The sequence below is a fragment of the Danio aesculapii genome, chromosome 1, assembly GCF_903798145.1.
Source record: "Danio aesculapii chromosome 1, fDanAes4.1, whole genome shotgun sequence".
Taxonomy (NCBI): Eukaryota; Metazoa; Chordata; class Actinopteri; order Cypriniformes; family Danionidae; genus Danio; species Danio aesculapii.
In genome coordinates, this window is record NC_079435.1 from 16,076,824 (window position 1) to 16,097,100 (window position 20,277).

Here is a 20,277-nt window from a genome sequence, read left to right on the forward strand (position 1 = left end):
CTCCAAGATTGCTAACTTATCACTAGAAGAGAACAAGACATTCACACAGAGCAAAACTGAAATGGATTTAGAGTAAACCAAAAAGCAAACATCATACTGTGGAAATGAAATCAACTGGCTAAAAACAACTGCATGTTGTTCTCTGGAAGTCAGACTTTAATGAATAAACACTGTTACTGCATTCCTGACCTGGCCGTGTCAGATAAATACAGACATCAGTCACAACAAAACAGAGGAGGGGATTACAAATCCACATAACCACTGTAAATTTTGAAACAGAACCACCACATTTGTACTAGTGTGAATGTGGTTTAGAAAATAATGTTATTCATGTGGATTCACTCAAAGTGAGAAAGTTACACCACTCAGTTAGCGAACATATGCGCAGACTAACTCTTTTGGTATTTAAAAAAGGTTGTTTTTTTGGTGTGTTTAAACAAAAAGGCCATGAATAGTCTTTCGCAATTCTCATATGGAATCGCTTTATGAGATTTTCCCTCCTGTCCTGTTAAACCGCACTCTCCATAGTCATCAGCAGGCGGCAGAATTGCTCTTTACAGGAAGAGGAGAGGAAGCAGGCGTTGCTCAGGGAAAAGAAATGGATCACTAAACGACGAGTTTATTTGAGTTTAAGTAAACAGCGAGTTTTTTGCGAATGGTACAGCTGCCATCCTTTGTAGGATACTTTATATAAAATATAACGTCTTAAGAGCAGTTTTCTAATCCCCAAGCGAAGGAGCCTGAATGCAGCGTTTACACTCCTTCCATGTTGTCCGTGCTGTTATTTTGGATTAGTTAGTTTAACTCACGAACACGGGTTTAACTTCTCTACCGACGATTTAAGCCAAGTAAACGTTTAAAATGGTACAATGTTTATATTTGACCACACTTCTACTTTCAGTATCACTGCAGTTTATACCGTTGTGTCAGTCGGTCGAATGGGAAAAGCACTCTGGTCCCCTTCAAAATGCGCGGTCCATCATCACCAGTTTGTCCGAGGAAGCCCACGGTTTCCTGGTCTCTGCAATTGGTGAAAAAAGGGTCGACCTGTCTCTCAAGGTGAGCTAATTTTGTCGACAATTCGTTTATCTGTCTGTCGGTCTTTTATTTAAAAATTTTAACTGGGTCTGTCTGATATCTGAAATGAAACTTTGTCTATCTGATACAATGAGATATTATGTAGCCTTGATCTGATCTATGTGTTGATCTGATACAAAACACAAAGTCTGACATAAGTTTGTTATGAGGGGGAAAAAACTTGTTTTATTTTGCTTATGCAGTAGAATTCAAACAATTCTACACTTTTTACCTAATTAGTTACTAATTACAATAGTATTTTAATTACTTTGTCTTAAAAGTAACTGAATTACTCGGTAAGTAATTTAATAACTTGAGTAAATACTGCTTAAAATCCATATTAATTGTAAGGTGTAGACCTACACGTTTGGTGCCCAAACTTTTTCTTATGAAGGCCTAAAAACTAAACTTGTTTGAGGCTAGTGGGCTGAAGGTAAATATAGGTGCATTAGGTAATTTCCTGATTTATTTGATTATATTTAAAAATGACTGGAAAACATACCTTTATATTAACTAACACAGCATACATTACATTTTATTATGAACTTATCACAGTAAAAACAACCTCATTTACAACAGAATTAGTTTTTGTCTTGACTTGCTCACTGATGTCTTCTGCATAGTACTCTATCTGCCGAGTAACGTTATTTACTGTACATTTAAAAAATCTGATTCATTTAATTGAAACATTTCATTTTAGTTAGATTTTTTTTTCTAACTCAGCAATAAAACAAACAAACAAACGTTACGTCAAATTAGAAATGATGATCTCCGTCTTCTCAGATGGGATGGCGGGCCAAATCAAAAGTTACAATGAGCCAACTTTGGCTCGCAGGCCCTATTTCCAGCATCTCTGGTGTTTACAAAGAAATGAAACCCTTTTACTTCTTTACAGGGTTCATGCGGTCATGGAAAACCTACCAAAGAAAAACCCACAACGTTTTGGATAATTCATGGAAAACAGATATCTGTATACTTGAATATATGTTATTTACTTCCTTTCTGCCCTTGGCCAATCACATACTCTCACATTATTAGTGCGGCGTAAGCATCATCTAAATCAGTTTTACATAGATATAAATTAAACTAAATAGATTTCTGCGTGTTTTACGATATGCTGTAATAAATTTAAACATGCACTGGTTTTTTTTACCGCGCATGTGTAGACATTGCATGAAACATTAGTTCTTAAAAATTTACTTGAAAGTCTTGGAAAAATCATGGAAAAGTCATGGAATTTTAGTAGTAAAAATGTGTATTAACCCTGGCTTTAAATTCAAGTCAAACCAGACCTTTTAGATTTTTTTAATACACTTAAAAGTGCTAAACACTATATGTATTAAAACAATAAATGTTTCAAAATAATACATTAATATCTTTCTCAATTTATGGTAAAGCATGTGCAATTGTCAGGCAAATCTAAGCTTTAGTTTGCTTTTCTGAATGATCTTAATTTCTCACTCAATTTATTTTTCTTAAGCATATGCAATCATCGTGTAAAATGTAACCTTTAGAATTATTCTGCAAAATATATTTGTATAACATGAATACACTTACTCTGCTTCTCTGACTTGATTCATCTAGAACGGTTAAATTTATTGACAGTATTTAAGGCAAGTATATTATAAAGTAACTGTAATTAAATTACCTTAAAATGAAAAGGAATCCTGGGGTGGCTCAGTGGCTGCAATGTCGCCTTACAGCAAGAAGGTCACTGGTTCGAGTCCCGGATGGGTCAGTTGGTGTTTCTGTGTGGAGTTTGCATATTCTCTCCGTGTTGGCATGGGTTTCCTCCGGTTTCCCCCACAGTCCAAAGACATGCAGTATAGATAAATTGAATAAACTAAATCGCCTGTAGTGTATGAGTGCGTGTTAATGAGTGTGGATGGGTGTTTCCCAGTACTGGGTTGCAGCCGGAAGGGTATCCGCTGCATAAAACATGAAATAGTTGTCAGTTCATTCCGCTGTGGCGACCTTTGAAATAAAGACTAAGGAAAATGAAAAGTAATCCCTTACTTCACTTTTTCAGCGTAATTTAATTACAGTAACTCATCACTTCATAACTAATTACATCCAACACTGCAATTCTAAGTTACTGAAGTGTTTTTTAAGGGCTATTTTATGTGTTTTATATTACTATGGGATGCTTTTCACCATAAATTACTTGTGCATGTTAACAATATTTATTTTATTGGATTCAGTTTCTCCAAAGCGGTGTGAAATGGCTGTCAGATGCAGTGGCATCAGCTCTTAACGTGGCCATCCGGTATATTACGGAAATCTTGGAATCGGCAGGAATTGATGGTAAATTCATTTCTCACACAAATTCAGACGTAAATTCTTTACTTTATATTTTAAACTAACTTCACTTAAAGCAAGTGCTCACATGTATGTTTCTTAATATGTTCATCTAGCCAAATTACCTTTCCAAAAAGTGACTCCGGAGGGGGTGATTTTTGTGGCTCAGTGGGCCATTCTGGCTGTTTTGGCCTACTGGATCTTGTCCTTCATCCTGCGTTTGGTTGTGGGAGCTGTGAGGCAGGTGCTGTGGCTGCTCAAGCTCTCCTTTGCTGTTGGCACGTTTGGATTGATTCTCAGCGACACTGGAGCCTCAGCAGAAACCACAGCGCTGAGATTAGCAGGCCTGGCGTGTGTCTGTGTCCTGCTGGGAATAGGTACAACATCCGCAAAGCCAGACGCACACCTGGAGAACAAAGTCAAGATGCTGGAGAGGAGATTAAAAGAGATGGAGAAAAGCAAAATGGAGTGAGATGATGGAAAGCAGATCTGAAATAACACAATTACAAATCCGGGATGTTAAACTTGAAAATAGAAGCACGATTTTGTTGTCAAAACTTTGTTCAATATTTGTTTGTTAAAAGATCAGTCGATTTGCAAAGTTGACTTAACTTTTAAAATTGAGCTAATCCATTTAACTTGGAACTGTTAAATTGACTTTATTTTTATAATTATGCACACAGTTCATTTACTTAATCATTTTAAGGAAACAGGTTTACTCATTTTTTCTAGGTAAAGTCAACTGATTGTGTTTAACAGTGTAGGATTCGTGTCGGATCCCATAGCATAACTGTTTATGGCATTTATCACATTGCATTGTAAACCAAAATACTAAATCAAATGTACAAGCATTTGTGATTCAGGGAAATGTATTTAACAAGTTCATTATAATAAAATTGTTGACAAAACCCTTGTCTGATAAGTGATGTCTGTGACATGAATCCTTAAAGGGCACCTATGATGAGAATCATCTATTGGAAGCTGTTTGGACAGAACAGTGTGTAGGTAAAGTGTGTCCACTGTCATACTGGAGTGATAGAATCACAGTAAGTTTCTTTTTTTTTAAATTTCATGACATTAAAATAGGATCCAGAGACCCACCGCAACATGACGTAGGAGAGCGGTTTCTCCGTCCACTGAATTGACAGATGCGTATTAACATGTCTCTGTAGTAACGCATATAATCATTAACAAGACAGGAGGAGCACAAAGCAACTGGGATTAAAAGATCTGTTCAGCTCTCTGTGATCATCTGCACCTCTAGAACGAGTTTTACAAGTTTAAAGTGATTTAAATCAGTGCATGTTTGTAATAAATACAGTAAAATCGATGTAATTCATCACCTCAGCTGCATCTCAGTACAATTACAAAAGAATATGCTTCAATCCCGGTCTGTGGATGTTAAATCAGGTTTATTTTGTAGATTAACATAACGTATATCCATACAGTGGTGTATATTAATGTGTATCCTGTCACATTTGCTGTTCAAAAACAGTGTGTGTGTACGCACTTATAATGACATTTGTGTGTGACTCATCAGTGCAAAAAGGCTTGAATTAACTCCACAACAAATATATCAAATAACAGTTGGGAAAGTTCTTACTGTATTAAAGGAGATCTGCTTCATCCTTGTCTGTCACTGTGCTGCTTATTTGTGAAATGGAGCAGGTGAAGGCGACACCCATCAGAGAGATCTCTATGGCTGTTTCTCAATATGCGTTCTCGCGTCCTTGTGTAAAGTCCTCATCATCCGGCAAAGTTCAGTTCCAGAACTCAAGACCGCAAGAACAGAGGACAAGTGAAAGTTCCCAGATGTGTTCTTGGTATCGAGGATGCACAGATGCAGACTTGAGCACCAAACTCGCTCTAGAGATCCTAAATGTCATTGCGGCTAAATAAAGGAGGTGGGAAGCGCAGCATTTCATATAGATTATTAAAGTTCAGAGACAAAACGTATTCATCTCAGGAGTTTCTCTAAATGAAACGGTAAAAGTAAAAATTAACATGAAAATATTAATACACATTAAGGGTGTTTATACGCTGAAATTCCTACTCAAATGGGTTTTATTTGTATTGTGCAAAGTAAATTTTGTAAGGTTTTTGTGCATGTTATATATATTGAAAAGGGAAAAAAACAACAAATTGTATGAATGCTGTAATGTTTAAATTTTCTGTTAAAACCGGTCACGTGACCATCATGAAGAACGCAGCATCTCATTTCTCACAGGGCGCGTTCTCTGTTCTCGTGGTCTCCCGAGTTGATTCTTCCAAGGTGACCTGGCAAGGCTGGTCTTCTAAAGAACGCAAATCCGTTCTCTGCATTTTTGGAATTAAGAAACAGCCTATGGCTCTGACACGCACGGTGGGCAACCGTACAAAAGGTACAATGTCCTAACAGCTGAAATTTACCAGATTTAAAAAGATATACAAACACATTCTGGAAACACAAAAGACTTTTCTTAAATCTTAAAAAGGGGAAAAATCACAAACAACATTTGGTGTTTGCATATCATATCAATCAATCATTTGAACAAACTCCAGCATCTCCACCATTTTGTTATTATTTTTAATCGTGACTACTGAATCTGCAGCATTAAAAAATACATTTGCACAGTTGGTTTACAAAATGCTTGAGGTGTTCGAGTTAAGTTCAGTTAATTTGACATTAACATTTATAATGACAGTCAAGATGACAATCAGCATATTACAGTTCAAGTTGTTTAACCAAATTACATTCGGTTTGTTCATATAGTGCAGCATGTAACGAGGAGTATTACAACACAAGTTGGCACTAGAGAAAAACAAAAGACAAATCAAAATACAGAGAACATGATGACCACAATAAAAACATCAGGCAATACAGCACTGCACTGTACAGTAGGCTGAAACAAAAAGCATTTCTTTCATTCAGAACAGTAGTAGACCCTTTGTGATATGCAGATTAGCTTCAAGTAAGGCATCGATGTTGTCAAATACAAGTTAATGTCACTATAGCGATTATACACATTGTCATTGTTTAAGTTTAAATATTGAGTCGTTTGCAGCATTTTTAAATTTATTCCAGCAAAATGTAATAAAATGCTTAAATGCAGCTACGGTCATGCTATTTGTGGTAGCTAAGAAAATTCCCTGAAACAGTACATTTTATTTACTTTCATGCATTAACAATTACACTCACCAGCCACTTTATATGGTACACCTTACTACTACCGGGTTGGACCTCCTTTTGCCTTTAGAACTGCCTTAATCCTTAGATTCAACAAGGTACTGGAAATATTCTTCAGAGATTTTGCTCTATATTGACATGATAGCATCACACAGTTGCTGCAGATTTGTCGGCTGCACATCCATGATGCGAATCTCCCATTCCACCACATTCCAAAGGTGCTCTACTGGATTGAGATCTGCTGACTGTGTAGGCCATTTGAGTACAGTGAACTCATTGTCATGTTCAAGAAACCAGTCTGAGATGATTCATGCTTTATGACATGGTGCGTTATCCTGCTGGAAGTAGCCATCAGAAGATGAGTACACTGTGGCCATAAAGGGATGGACATGGCCAGCAACAATACTCAGGTTGGCTGTGGCGTTGACACAATGCTTAATTGGTACTAATGGGCTCAAAGTGTGCCAAGAAAATATCCCCCACACCATTACACCACCACCAGCAGCCTGAACTGTTGATACAAGGTAGGATGGATCCATGCTTTCATGTTGTTGACACCAAATTCTGACACTACCATCCAAATGTCGCAGCAGAAATCGAGACTCATCAGACCAGGCAACGTATTTCCAATCTTCTATTGTCCAATCAATTTTGGTAAGCCAGTGCGAATTGTAGCCTCAGTGTCCTGTTCTTGGCTGACAGGAGTGGCACCTGATGTGGTCTTCTGCTGCTGTAGCCCATCTGCCTCAAGGTTCAACATGTGCATTCAGAGATGCTCTTCATCAGACCTCGGTTGTAATTAGTGGTTATTTGAGTTACTGTTGCATTTCTATCAGCTCGAACCAGTCTGACCATTCTCCTCTGACCTCTGGCATCAACAAGGCATTTGTGCCCACAGAATTGCTGCTCACTGGATATTTTCTCTTTATCAGACCATTCTCTGTAAACTCTAGAGGTGGTTGTGCGTGGAAATCCCAGTAGATCAGCAGTTTCTGAAATACCCAGACCAGCCCGTCTAGCACCAACAACCATGCCACGTTCAAAGTCACTTAAATAGTCACCTTTCTTCCCAATTCTGATGCTCGATTTAAACTGCAGCAGATCCTCTTGACCATGTCTACATGCCTAAATGTGTTGCCTAAATTTGCAGTTGGACAGGTGTACCTAATAAAGTAGGCAGTGAGTGTATGTCTGTCCTATGTGTTAACATAATTGCTGAAGATACATGTATGTATACAAGAAGGGTTAATATGCAATATATACATCCTAATGAGCATGAATAAATATGGAGTTACCTGTTTTTGCAAATGAACTCTTCATTTATTTAAAGAGGAAAACTGTCTTTATGATATATAACAATTAGTTTCCTTTACTATTTTAACAGTAAGTAAATACAACGATAAATACTTGTTTTGTTTGCCTCTCAAGAAACAAGAGGTAATTCAATAATATACAGTGGTGTTAAGAGAACTAAAAAACGACATGCACAAAAACAGCAACATCCTAAATTACAGTCTTAATATTATTAAGACTTTTATATTTATTTTTATTACACATAGTTCTACACAAAAGTCCCTTTAACCCCTTAATAGGTCCCTCTGATAAAGGGTTAGGACTGACCCATGGAGAAATTTAAAAAATAGCAGCTCAGTGTTACCTTAAAGGGATAGTTAAGTCCTAAAATAATAAGGGGAAATGCTGATATTTGTCATGTTTTATCAAACGTGCATGCATTTTGTTAGTCTGTTAATAGCAGAAGAACTAATTTTAAAGAATATTGTTAACCAGACAGTACTGTGATCTCCACTGTATGGAGAAAAACACATTTCCCAAATATCTTCTTTTATTTTCTACAGACTTTATTTTATTATTCGATTTGTGGATGTCCCTATTGAAGATTGATCTTTTCTGTTTGTCTATGGATATTGCTTTGTTGTCCACTATACTCACACCTGTCAGCTATGAGTGTCACTGGAAGCCCATTCACAACTTCTTGTAGTATGTGATCATAATATAAAGACGTTTCACCTGCAAATATGGAGGTAGGAGGTTGTAATGATGATCTTTCCATCTTTGGTATTATATAACTTCTGCTTTCCTACTATTAAAATAAGCCAAAAGAGAGTGACAATAAAATGTTTTGTTTTCTGCTTCCCTTACGAGTATAATCCAGCATTTTGTAGGAACTACAGGAAGTTGCTGCCTGTAGACTTTCCTTTGTTGATGTCAAACTGGACTCCAGAGTCGCTATTGCTGAGCATATTCACTGAAAGATTGTCCAGAGGAGACCTGTGAGCCTTTTAAAAAAGACGGGTAAACTTGTGAGATACAGAAAGTCTGGTGCAGGATGAAAATATTTATTCAATTTAACAACGATTACACTATTACTAATGGATCCTAAATGGAACATTAGTATTGGAGACTGTACTGCAACGTTTCACATCAAAAATGATATGATGATTTAGGAAACTGTGACAATAAGGATAGGTGTTACCTCAGGCTGGGGTGTAAGCAGGGGCGCAGTTTGAGGCGCATCATTCGTAGTCATCCCTGCGGATTCAGGCCCAAGTGAAGAATAGTTCTGAGGACACACACGGCATCACATTAGAAATATATACACTAACATGCACATCAGGAGTTCATAAACTACTTATCATATTTTATATTCTGTGGAGATTAAAAAAGTACAATTCATGAACACGACTCATTTTTCAGAAAGCTTTTCCTGAAATACTGTAATCATTGCTCGAAATTTGAAGGAATTTCATTTGCAAAATAACAAAAAACTATACTGAGTGATCAAAATTAGAGAAAAGCAATACTCTACACCTGTGTTTCTCAACCACGTTCCTCGAGGACCAGCAGCTCTGCACATTTTCCGTGTCTCAAACACATCTGAGTCAGATCTTCAGCTTATTAGCAGAGACTAAAAGACCTGTAATTGGTGTGACAGACAAAGAAGGCACCCAAAACATGTAGTGTTGGTGGTCCTCCAGGAACGTGGTTAAGAAACACTGCTCTACACTGTAAAAGAAGACATTAATTGTTACACCTAAATGAATTCGGTTTTTCCAATTTTATAAAATTTTTAAGTAAAAAATTAATTCTTCAAATGTTTTTTGTATGTTAAATAAAGAAAGATTATTAAAATTCAAACTAACATGTCTAAAATATACAGAAGTCAAAATTAAGTAAGAAGTGTTATTGCTTTAAATTAATGCAGCACATGCGGCCACAGGATTATCACTAGATCACTAGTGTCTCACACTGCTCTGCTGTGGTCGTGATCAGATCTTTTTCAGTCTCTTTCACAGTTTGGTGGAGTTCAGGTTTAGGTCAGGACACTGGGCTGTCATTTCATTATTTCAGTGTTATCAGCTTTAATAGAGCTTAGTTCGGGCCCAAAAAATTAAACCCGACCCTACTCGAGTACCTTGTGTCTGAGCCTGACCCGGTCTGACACATTAACTGTAATTATGAGCCAGATTTAAACCCCGACTATTTTTTAATACGTGGGCTGTTATAAAGAGACGTTCTCAACTACAATTCTGAGTTGTTTGAACTACAGAAATTAGTTTAGATTTATCTTAATGAATAATGCTACAAGGGCGAAGCATGTAAACTGCATTGTTTGTTTATTTAGAATGGATCATAACAAAAGAGGACATTGAAGGCACGCTATCATAATTTCTGCCAAGCCTGCTTCATGTGGAAGTCCCCGGCTGTGTCCGAAACCACCTACTACTCAGTAGGTACTGCATATGAATTTAAATGTACTACTTGACCGTTAGAAAAGTACGTTCTATACAGTATGAATGCGAGTAGTATGAATAGAACTCGGACGTACTACATCCACCATTTTGTCACGATCACGTGACCTACCCACATAAGTTGCGTCGCTTAATTCACTCCCATTCATGAATTTTCTTGTGGAGCATCATGGGATAGCGTAACGTTGAACATTGGATGCGCACTTCAGAATCTCGCCAGAAGTAGTAGGTCATCCGGGTACTTCTCGCATACTGATTTTCGAATACTATGAATTTGGACATACTACTTGACTCGCAAACATACATAGTATGGAAGTATGCGATTTCGGATGCAGCCCCCATTTTTTGATATCACCTCTTTCATGCCGCATGCACGAGCAGAGCGTGAGCAGCATATGTTTTTTTTTTCAGCGTCCATGTTAACAGATTAGAGCTTTATTACTGCACACAGAAGCAGCACGTCAGTGTGGAGCAGTAGCAGTGCCACTATCATTTTGGCGTTGGGTTTATTTTGCCGCTGCTCACGCTTAAATAAAGTGACAGTGCATTGATTATGATCTAAAACACATTGAATGACAGTAAAAAGTAGCAATTTTACCCAATAAATGCATCGATTTTTCTGCACTGTTTGTCCACGCATTGCGAATTGTGCAACTCTGTAGACCCACATGTGTTGCTTAGGCCGACTTTGCTAAAGTATTTGTATAATATTACTAATTATGGCATAGCAAGTAATGACAAAAAAAAACACACTCACAAATGCTTGATCATGGGCTGGCCCAACGATGGTGGCAGAAAATACTGGCCCGACCTGGCCTGCGAGTCAGGTTAAGTCTGGCCTTGAGCAGAAAATCTAAACTCTAAGCTTTAATGCACTACTTAACGTGTTCTGCTGTAAAACAGGGCTCATTCTCATTTACTCCTATTAGGATTACTTAACAAGGGACTAAAACATCCAAATAAAAATGTAGAAAGGTGTACGTTTTTGTCTAATTTTGATCAAGTCACTAAATAGTAGTACAAAGCAAAATAACAATTGCAGAATTTCGCAAAGAATCTGAATGTACCACAGCTGCAGACGGGTTGTATTGGGAGGCAGGTTCAGTATAAGTGGGTCCAGCATAAGTGGGTCCAGCTTGAGGTGGATAGACCGGGTTTTGAGGCACATTCCCAGGATTAAAGCCCTTAAATGATGGAGAAATGCAGAAATGATAGTAATACTCTTTACAGTGATTATGACCAAACATGTTTTAAAGGCTTCTGAAGCAATCTACTTAAAAGCTAAGCGGTTTTCTTCAAAATAGGAATGATTCAGAATTTTGAAGGGATAATTCTGGATTTTTTCTGCCTGAAGTTATAGAAAATAAATAGTACTAATATACAATACAATATTAAAGAATATAGTATACCACGTGTAATAATGCATTAAGAGTTGTTTTCACCTTTTACGTATTCGCTTGCCGTCTTAATAGTAAAAATAAACCAATAAAATGAGAAGGAAAAGAGTTTGGATGTACCTCATTTGGATATGGGTTGTACTGGGAGGCAGGGTCATTCCACTGGGGAGGATGAGTGGGTCCAGATTGAGGTGGATAGGCAGGGTTTTGAGGCACATTCCCAGGATTATAGCCCTAAAATGATGGAGAAATGCAGAAATGATTAGTAATACTCTTCACAGTGATAATGACCAAACACATTGTAAAAGACTTTTGTAAGAATCTAATCAAAGTGGTTGTCTATATAATAGGAATAATTAAAGATTTTAGAGGAAAGACAGAAAGTTGCTGCCTGAAGATTTAGTAAATATATACTAAAATATAATATATGGTAGAATATAGTGTGTAATAGTATGCCAATAGTATTATTACTCCTTTCAGGGCCAATAATGTGTTGTTTTTACCTTTTACATATTTGCTTGCTGTCTAAATATTAAAAATAAACACATAAAATGAAAAGCAAAAGTGTTTGGATGTACCTCTTGTGGATATGGGTGGTATGGTGGAGCAGGTTGATTCCAATTAGAAGGATGACCCGGGGAAAATCCGGGTTCAGGTAGAGCAGGATAGAGAGGGTTTTGAGGCATACCTCCAGGATTAATGCTCTTAAAAGAAACGAGATCAAAATGCATCCTTTTTTACTTGTATTTAGTGAGGAAAGAGGTACATCTGAAATTCTATCCTGACTATACTAGTCACCAGCAAGACCTACATCAAACTGTAAACCAACAACAACAGCGTGATAAGCATGGGACTCACACTAGCCTCAAGGTGGTTTTTTAATAACCAGTACGTGTACTCTACCGCTGCGGTGGCTGAGAGAGCTTAAATACTCTGCAAGTTACTGTAAGAAAACATGCAAAATGAAAAGCACTAACAAATTGTAAAACCGGATTCATTAATTTGATGGCACATGCAAATTCTCACAATGCAAATGCAGATAATTGCTGCAAATAGCGCAGACCACAACACAAGAGTTTAATTGGAACCCAATAACGATGAGCCCGGCTGCTTCTGGTTTAGAGTTAGCTGTGTTGTCCTTGACCTGAGAGTTGAGTTTTTTGTTTATTTTAATTTCCTGGTTATATGATTATGTGGTTATATTATGATATAGATTATTAGAGCTAAACATAAACAACAACTCACCTCTCAAATCTCCAACAACACAGCTGACTCTAAACAGAAAGCAGCCATGTTTGGCACTTTTTGTATTTGTTTTCCCTATTATGGAAGTCAATGGTTACAGGTTAAGCTTTTTTCCAAATATCTTCTTTTGTGTTAAACAGAAGAAAGAAACATTTATAGATTAGCAACCACTTGAGGGTAAGTACATTTTTATTTTTGTGTGAACTATCCCTCTTTAACTCTCTCAGCCATCATGCTTATCTACTTTTTACAATTTTTTTTTTCGGTTCAACATAATTCAGAGAGAGCCAAGCTGTACTGTAACATCAATGCAATTGGCAAACAGGATTATTAGGCTCACATATCCAATTATTTTATAATTAAACTATCAAAATGCTACCTAATACTACTATTTTAACTACCTCATCTGTCAACAAGATGCAACAGCTGTTAACTTAACTGCTGTTTTCTCACTTATGTTGTGTTCTTTTGTTATTTAAAAGAAAGCAGCACTTATTTAGACCATTAAAAGCATGGCTGCGTCCGAAATCACATACTCCCATAATATATAGTATGCTAAAAACAGTATGCCAGCAGAGTAGTATGTCCAAATTCATAGAATTACAACAGTATACGAGAAGTACCCAGATGGCCTACTACTTTCGGTGAGATTCTGAAGTGCGCATCTGGTGGACACTGCGCTATGCCATGATGCACCACGAGAGAATTCAGGAATATGAGGGAAGCGACGCAATTGACGCAGGTATCATGACAAAATGGCGAATGTAGTATGTCCGAGTTCCATTCATGCTACTGACATTCATACTGTATATAATGTACTTTTCTTACGGTTGAGTAGTACATTCAAGTGCAGTACCTACTGAGTAGTAGGCAATTTCGGATGCAGCCCATGGTCATTGTCAGGATGTTTGTTATCAGTATATCACACCAATTAGAATGGTCCAAGAAAGAACATTTATGTTTATTTTACCAGGTCAGAGCCTTCAGGACTTACTGGATCAATCGCAGTGCAAGGTATAGACACTGGATCAGAATTAGGGGAGTTGGCGCTGTGAGTGTATGATTTGGAGGTCTGGCACCTTTTGCACATTCTTCTTCTGCAGCAATAGCAGATTCCACCAGGAACACCTATCAGCAGAATGGCTAATAGACCCATATTAGGAGTAAATGGATGATGATCTATAGTGAGATTTAAAGAGATGAGACAAGAAAAAACATCAAGAGATGGTCAATACTGATTCATACAACACAAATCTCGAAAATAATCCAGATAATTAAAGGTGGTTTCAGCACTGGCTCAGTTGCAGCACTAGTTGTAACACTTGTGTAGTTCACTAGAGTAAAGCCATTTAGCGAGGTAGCCCAGGCACGCATAGTCTAGTTCACGAGAGTTAAGCCATTCAGTGAGGTAGCCCAGGCACATATAGTCTAGTTCACTAGAGTTAAGCCATTCAGCGAGGTAGCCCAGGCACATATAGTCTAGTTCCCTAGAATTAAGCCATTTGGCGAGGTAGCCCAGGCACATATAGTCTAGTTCACGAGAGTTAAGCCATTCAGTGAGGTAGCCCAGGCACATATAGTCTAGTTCACTAGAGTTAAGCCATTCAGCGAGGTAGCCCAGGCACATATAGTCTAGTTCCCTAGAATTAAGCCATTTGGCGAGGTAGCCCAGGCACATATAGTCTAGTTCACTAGAATTAAGCCATTTAGCGAGGTAGCCCAGACACACATAGTCAAGTTCACTAGAGTTGCACCATTCGGTGAGGTAGCCCAGGCACATATAGTCTAGTTCACTAGAGTTAAGCCATTCAGTGAGGTAGCCCAGGCACATATAGTCTAGTTCACTAGAATTAAGCCATTTGGCGAGGTAGCCCAGGCACATATAGTCTAGTTCACGAGAGTTAAGCCATTCGGTGAGGTAGCCCAGGCACATATAGTCTAGTTGCACTAGAATTAAGCCATTAAGTGAGGTAGCCCAGGCACATATAGTCTAGTTCACTAGTGTTAAGCCATTTGGCGAGGTAGCCTAGGCACATATAAACTAGTTCACTAGAGTCAAGCCATTTAGCCAGGTAGCCCAGGCACATATAGTTTAGTTCACTAGAATTAAGCCATTTAGCGAGGTAGCCCAGGCACACATAGTCTAGTTCACTAGAGTTGCAGCCATTCGGTGAGGTAGCCCAGGCACATATAGTCTAGTTCACTAGTGTTAAGCCATTTGGCGAGGTAGCTCAGGCACATATAGACTAGTTCACTAGAGTTAAGCCATTTAGCCAGGTCGCCAGGCACATATAGTTTAGTTCACTAGAATTAAACCATTTAGCGAGGTAGCCCAGACACACATAGTCTAGTTCACTAGAGTTGCGCCATTCGGCGAGGTAGCCCAGGCACATATAGTCTAGTTCACTAGAGTTAAGCCATTTAGCCAGGTAGCCCAGGCACATATAGTTTAGTTCACTAGAGTTAAGCCATTTGGTGAGGTAGCCCAGGCACATATAGACTAGTTCACTAGAGTTAAGCCATTTAGCCAGGTCGCCAGGCACATATAGTTTAGTTCACTAGAATTAAACCATTTAGCGAGGTAGCCCAGGCACATATAGTCTAGTTCACTAGAGTTAAGCCATTCGATGAAGTAGTGCATGTGCACATAGATAGTAAAACATGCAGTCCTACAATGGCAAAAAAGAAAAGAAAAAGACACGTTTCGCCAATAGATCAGCTTGTTCTGGGGAAGTGTTTACTTCTATTACAGTTAATTTGTGTGGAAAAATGCACGTTGCTAATTGCTAATTTGTTAACACACAACACAGCTTCAGTTTTCATTGGTTTGCCCTGTTTGGTGGGTTTCATTTATGTTGTGTTTGCAGAAGCAGCTTGTTATGTTTTCAGACAGACATTAACTTGTCTGTGATTATACTGGCAGTAGCAAATCTCAGCACTTGCTCTGCACCAATAATCAAAGCAGCAGCAGCAGAGCAAATCTATGCGGCCGAGACCAAACACATTAACATTGCTATAATGTATGCTTGTAAATAACTCAAATATTTTAAGATTTGTTTTTCTTACCAACTAGTATCATTGTATTGTTTGAGACCAGTCTGTCTTTCTTATCGGTGAGCTCGTATCTACCCAAGTCTGATATGTTGACGTTGACAATCTCAATCGATTCCATGTACACTTTTAGCCGGTTATAGTAGTCGCGGTAGTTTTTGCCTACAGGAACTCCATTCTCCACCAGGGTGATGCTTGAATCGTTGTCGTAAAAGCGAAGCGTGACATTAGACAATCTGAGTCCTCCCAGTGGTATTTTCAGAGTTTCTCCAGCAATACGCTCAATGGTTTCGTTGTTGGCTGTAAGAGAGGAAATGACAGTAAAAACATGAAGGAAGAGTAAGAATATGTGGACAGTCATTAGAGATTTTAATTATTTAAATTGCTACTTACTCTTGACCCTCACTGTATAACTGGTGATGGTTGAGCCAAAGTTATTGCGCAGGATATAGGTCCCCTCATCGTCAAACGTAACATGTTGGATTTTGAATTTCCAGCCATTATTGGCAGAGGTCACGTGTCCTTTTTTGGCTTTATTGTGCCAACCTAATAATCTGTGTTCCCAGATGATATAATGTTCACTCTCATCAGCAGAAGCAAACTCCAGTTTATCTGTCCTTTCTGGAAGCTCCAGGGTCAGCTGATTGCCATGGACTATATGTTTCGGATAGGCAGACATTGCAGAGAATGACACTAAAGGGAGAAATAGTGGTGGTTTGTAAGATGAGTAGAGATACATTACAAGTTACAGCAATTAGAACCATGTAAAAAATCTACTTGTTTTGTTATTTGTCTTTCTTATTTGTCATTATGTCCAATGATTCAACTGTCAACTTCTATATCCTTCTTTAAGAATTTTCATTAATGTCAATTATCTGTTCACTGAAATGCTGGGTTAAGCATGTGTTGGCTGAATTTGTGTATGTGTGTAGTGCAGTTTTTGTTCAAATGCAGGTCAAAGGCATCAGTCCCACCCATTGATGTAATAACACAGTGATTATATTTCAGAGAGAACACGCCTCATTTGCAGCTGTTTCAATAGGCTTCCATACAAAAGCCGTTCACCAAAAGCCAATCTATCAACACTCAAGAACAAGCTGACTGTGTGTCTGCAACACTAGCTGTATGTATGAATATATCTATATCTGCATTAAGGTCAGCAGTTGATTTTGCATAACTAACACAATAAAACAAGACTGGAGCTTTTTACTGACATTTTTCCAAATATCTCTCTTTGTGTTGCTCAGAACATAGAAATGTATATAGGTTTCAAACAGCCTGGGGTTGAGTAAATCATGGCAGAATTTTTATTTTTGCCTAATATAGTCTGGCCAGTATTAACCCTCGTGTCGTGTTCACATCCCGCCCCTTAATTTAGTGTTCCTGGTCAAAATTGATCGGTCTGTTTTAACTGCTCTTAGATTAGCACAAAAAACATTTTTCACCACCAAATTTTTATTCAACATTCTGTAGCTGTGAACAATGTCTTAAAGTAGTGTTTACATTAATTTACAGAATTAGACATAAAATAACTGCAGTGAAAATACAAACAGGCACTGAAAACGTATTACAAAATCAAAATACTGCATAAATCAAAATGATTTGTTTTGTTACTAATAAGTAGCTCGATAAAATAACTATCACAGGGTCTGACCAAAGAAATTGAAATTTTAATCCATCTGAATAATTTATCAATCAGCAAAGCACAAACAAAACGCTATCCTTTCCTGTGTATTGAGTGCTCGAATTTTCATCCAGTCCTTCAATTGGACTATATTAGTGTACTAATAGGATTAGTGACTGAGGGTATAGACGGTGAGTATGGACACAGAACTTGCACTAGTTATACTTTGGTCATTTTTGAGCGAGATGCTAATGGTGTAATCCAATAAAATAATTAATGCTAAGCTAAGCTAAAAATGCTCCTGCTACACCCTGAGATAGGCTGAAAGAAAGAAAGAAAGAAAGAAAAAGGATCACACATAGATGGGTTTACATAACAGACACCTGTCTAGTCTGTGTGAAGATATGACACATTGTTTCATCATGAAGTTGATTCACGTTGGAGGATCCAACATCTCACGGCAATTCATAACTTATGGTTTAGTGGCTAATTCATAATTCTTACGATCTCATTCATACAATTTAGTACAATGTGCTTATCCCCAATGACGGTTGGGTTTAGGGGTGGGGTTTGGGGCCACGCCTCCTTTTAAAAATCGTACATTTTCGTACAACTGAACTTGTACGAATAAGCCACTAAACTGACAAAACGTAAGATAGTTATGCTTCCTTATGAGATCAGGCTGCAGGATTGGCACACAACCGCGGAAAAGAGATGTGTACCTGCAAAAGACTTTGTTCAGTCTGAAATAAGTGAATGAGTATTAAGTTGTAAATCGGTCAGATTTGACCCAAACACGACAGGAAGGTTAATTAGCCAGTTAGCTGCCATTGGGCTGCTTTTAACCCAGTGGTTTTTAAGGTGTAGGAAGCAAATGTTTTTACCTGCACAAAAAGCAGCAGCAAGGAAGGGCCAAACACTCTGCATCTGTTTGAAAAAACAAAACAAAACATTTCACTATGCAGCCATGTGAAAGCAGTTAGGACATCCTATTGAACTCCATGTTTTTCTGCAGCAGGACATCATAAAAAATGATCTTAGTAGGCCTTACAATTTGAAAAATAAAACCTCAGATGAACAACATGACATATTGCACCATGACATTTTATTTAACAAAAATAGAGCCAACATGGAAAGGTCTTGGCTAACTGACAAACTAAGGACACCCGTACTGTTAACATGATTATTTAAAGAATAGTTCACCCAAAAAAACAAAATTACCTCCTTATTTGTTTATATTAAGTTTCTTTCTTCTGTTGAACATAAAATAAGATGTTTTTTTAATGCTCGTTGCTGGGACCCATTCACTTCCAGTGTAGGAAACAAAATTCTATGGACGTCAATGGGTACCAGCAACCAGCATTTTTCAAAACATACCAAATAGGTATTCAACAATTAAAAGGTGAGCATAAATAATGGCATAATTTCTATTTTAGGATGAAGTATCCCTTTAAGAGGGTAAGTATCACTCAGGCACTGCTAAACAAATGTCTTTGATTAACTGATCAATCAAGTCATTAAGCTCACAGGAGTAATACAGCTATTTACAAACAATCAGAAGTCCATCAGTCCACAGTTAGGAAGTTTATTCACAAGTGGAAGACATTCAAAACAAGACACCAATATTCCCAGGACTGCAAATTCACCCCAAATCAGACTGTGTAAAGTTTAGAGAGATGGCAGAAAACAGGCCTCATTTAACATGTGAAGTAGGGCTGCACGATATTAAAAAATCTAACATTGCTATATTTTTTTATTCTGCGATTATATATTGACATGAACACAATTTAACTAGATTAATTGCAAAACTATTTGCAAAAATTGATTGGGGCAATCCTATAAAGGTGTGCATATGCATAAAATAAAAGAAATAATCTATAAGCATAGATAAAACGAAATAAACAGTGTTTTATTGTTTTCTAAGGAGTTGAACTGGATTCAGGTATACACTAATTGAATAACCAAATGTAGAAGATAATACTGCATAGTCTTTCTTTTATAAACAATTAAATAAAATTAATCATTTGTTAATTGGTCAAAGTTACAAACGGTACAGTTTCTTAAGCCCGAATGCTTTTAAAACTCTCAAACAGTCACAGGCCTTAAAAAACACATGCAAAATGATCCATTATAATCCAGACTCAACATTGCATATACTCACGGTGTAGCTATTCTGAATGATCACATTGCATTATTAATGCTGAAAAGATATATTGTGCAGACCTAATGTAAAATAACAAAGTTCATGACAGCATTAGAAAAAGACAGGACAAGTATGGCATATCTTGAAAAAATAACTTGCTAAAAATAAACCCCCAAAAAACATGGCAGCACATTTGCAAGGTATGCAAAGCTGCGTCTTCTGAACAAAGCATACGACAGGTTTCAGCAAGTCAAATTTCAGACTTTTTAAGACCCTTTTAGGACCATTATGAATGAAATTTTAGACTTATACAAGACTAAACACTAATGATTATTTCCAATGGCTCGGTTGGGCCAATTGCTTGCCACAAAAAAACCAAAAAACAATGTAATTACATTTTTAGCGACATACTTTAACGTGTCAAAACAAAAAACTAGTTGTATACACTATTTTCAACATACTATTACTTTCTTTTTTTAATGACAAGTTTAACAATGTTAAGAGTA

The 20,277-nt window shown here is 37.5% G+C and overlaps 2 protein-coding genes across 2 annotated transcripts in view; one reads left to right on the plus strand and one right to left on the minus strand.

Annotated features, from left to right (window-relative positions):
• Window positions 1-542: 542 nt before the first annotated feature.
• Window positions 543-4,297, plus strand: tmem109 (transmembrane protein 109). Its single transcript, XM_056469226.1, has 3 exons — window positions 543-1,059; window positions 3,279-3,381; window positions 3,492-4,297. The coding sequence occupies exons 1-3, from the start codon at window positions 862-864 to the stop codon at window positions 3,845-3,847; spliced, it is 657 nt and encodes a 218-aa protein (XP_056325201.1). The 5' UTR covers window positions 543-861; the 3' UTR covers window positions 3,848-4,297.
• Window positions 4,298-5,920: 1,623 nt separating this feature from the next.
• wu:fc21g02 (uncharacterized) overlaps window positions 5,921-20,277 on the minus strand; it is an 18,375-nt gene continuing 4,018 nt past the window's right edge. Inside the window, exons 2-10 of the mRNA XM_056456713.1 lie at window positions 18,513-18,555; window positions 16,398-16,697; window positions 16,020-16,304; window positions 13,948-14,132; window positions 12,287-12,412; window positions 11,829-11,942; window positions 11,379-11,495; window positions 9,036-9,122; window positions 5,921-8,838 (exon numbers count right to left, since the gene is read on the minus strand). Coding sequence (XP_056312688.1) covers window positions 8,728-8,838; window positions 9,036-9,122; window positions 11,379-11,495; window positions 11,829-11,942; window positions 12,287-12,412; window positions 13,948-14,132; window positions 16,020-16,304; window positions 16,398-16,697; window positions 18,513-18,555 — 1,368 coding nt within the window. The 3' untranslated portion in view covers window positions 5,921-8,727. The remainder of the gene's footprint in view (window positions 8,839-9,035; window positions 9,123-11,378; window positions 11,496-11,828; window positions 11,943-12,286; window positions 12,413-13,947; window positions 14,133-16,019; window positions 16,305-16,397; window positions 16,698-18,512; window positions 18,556-20,277) is intronic.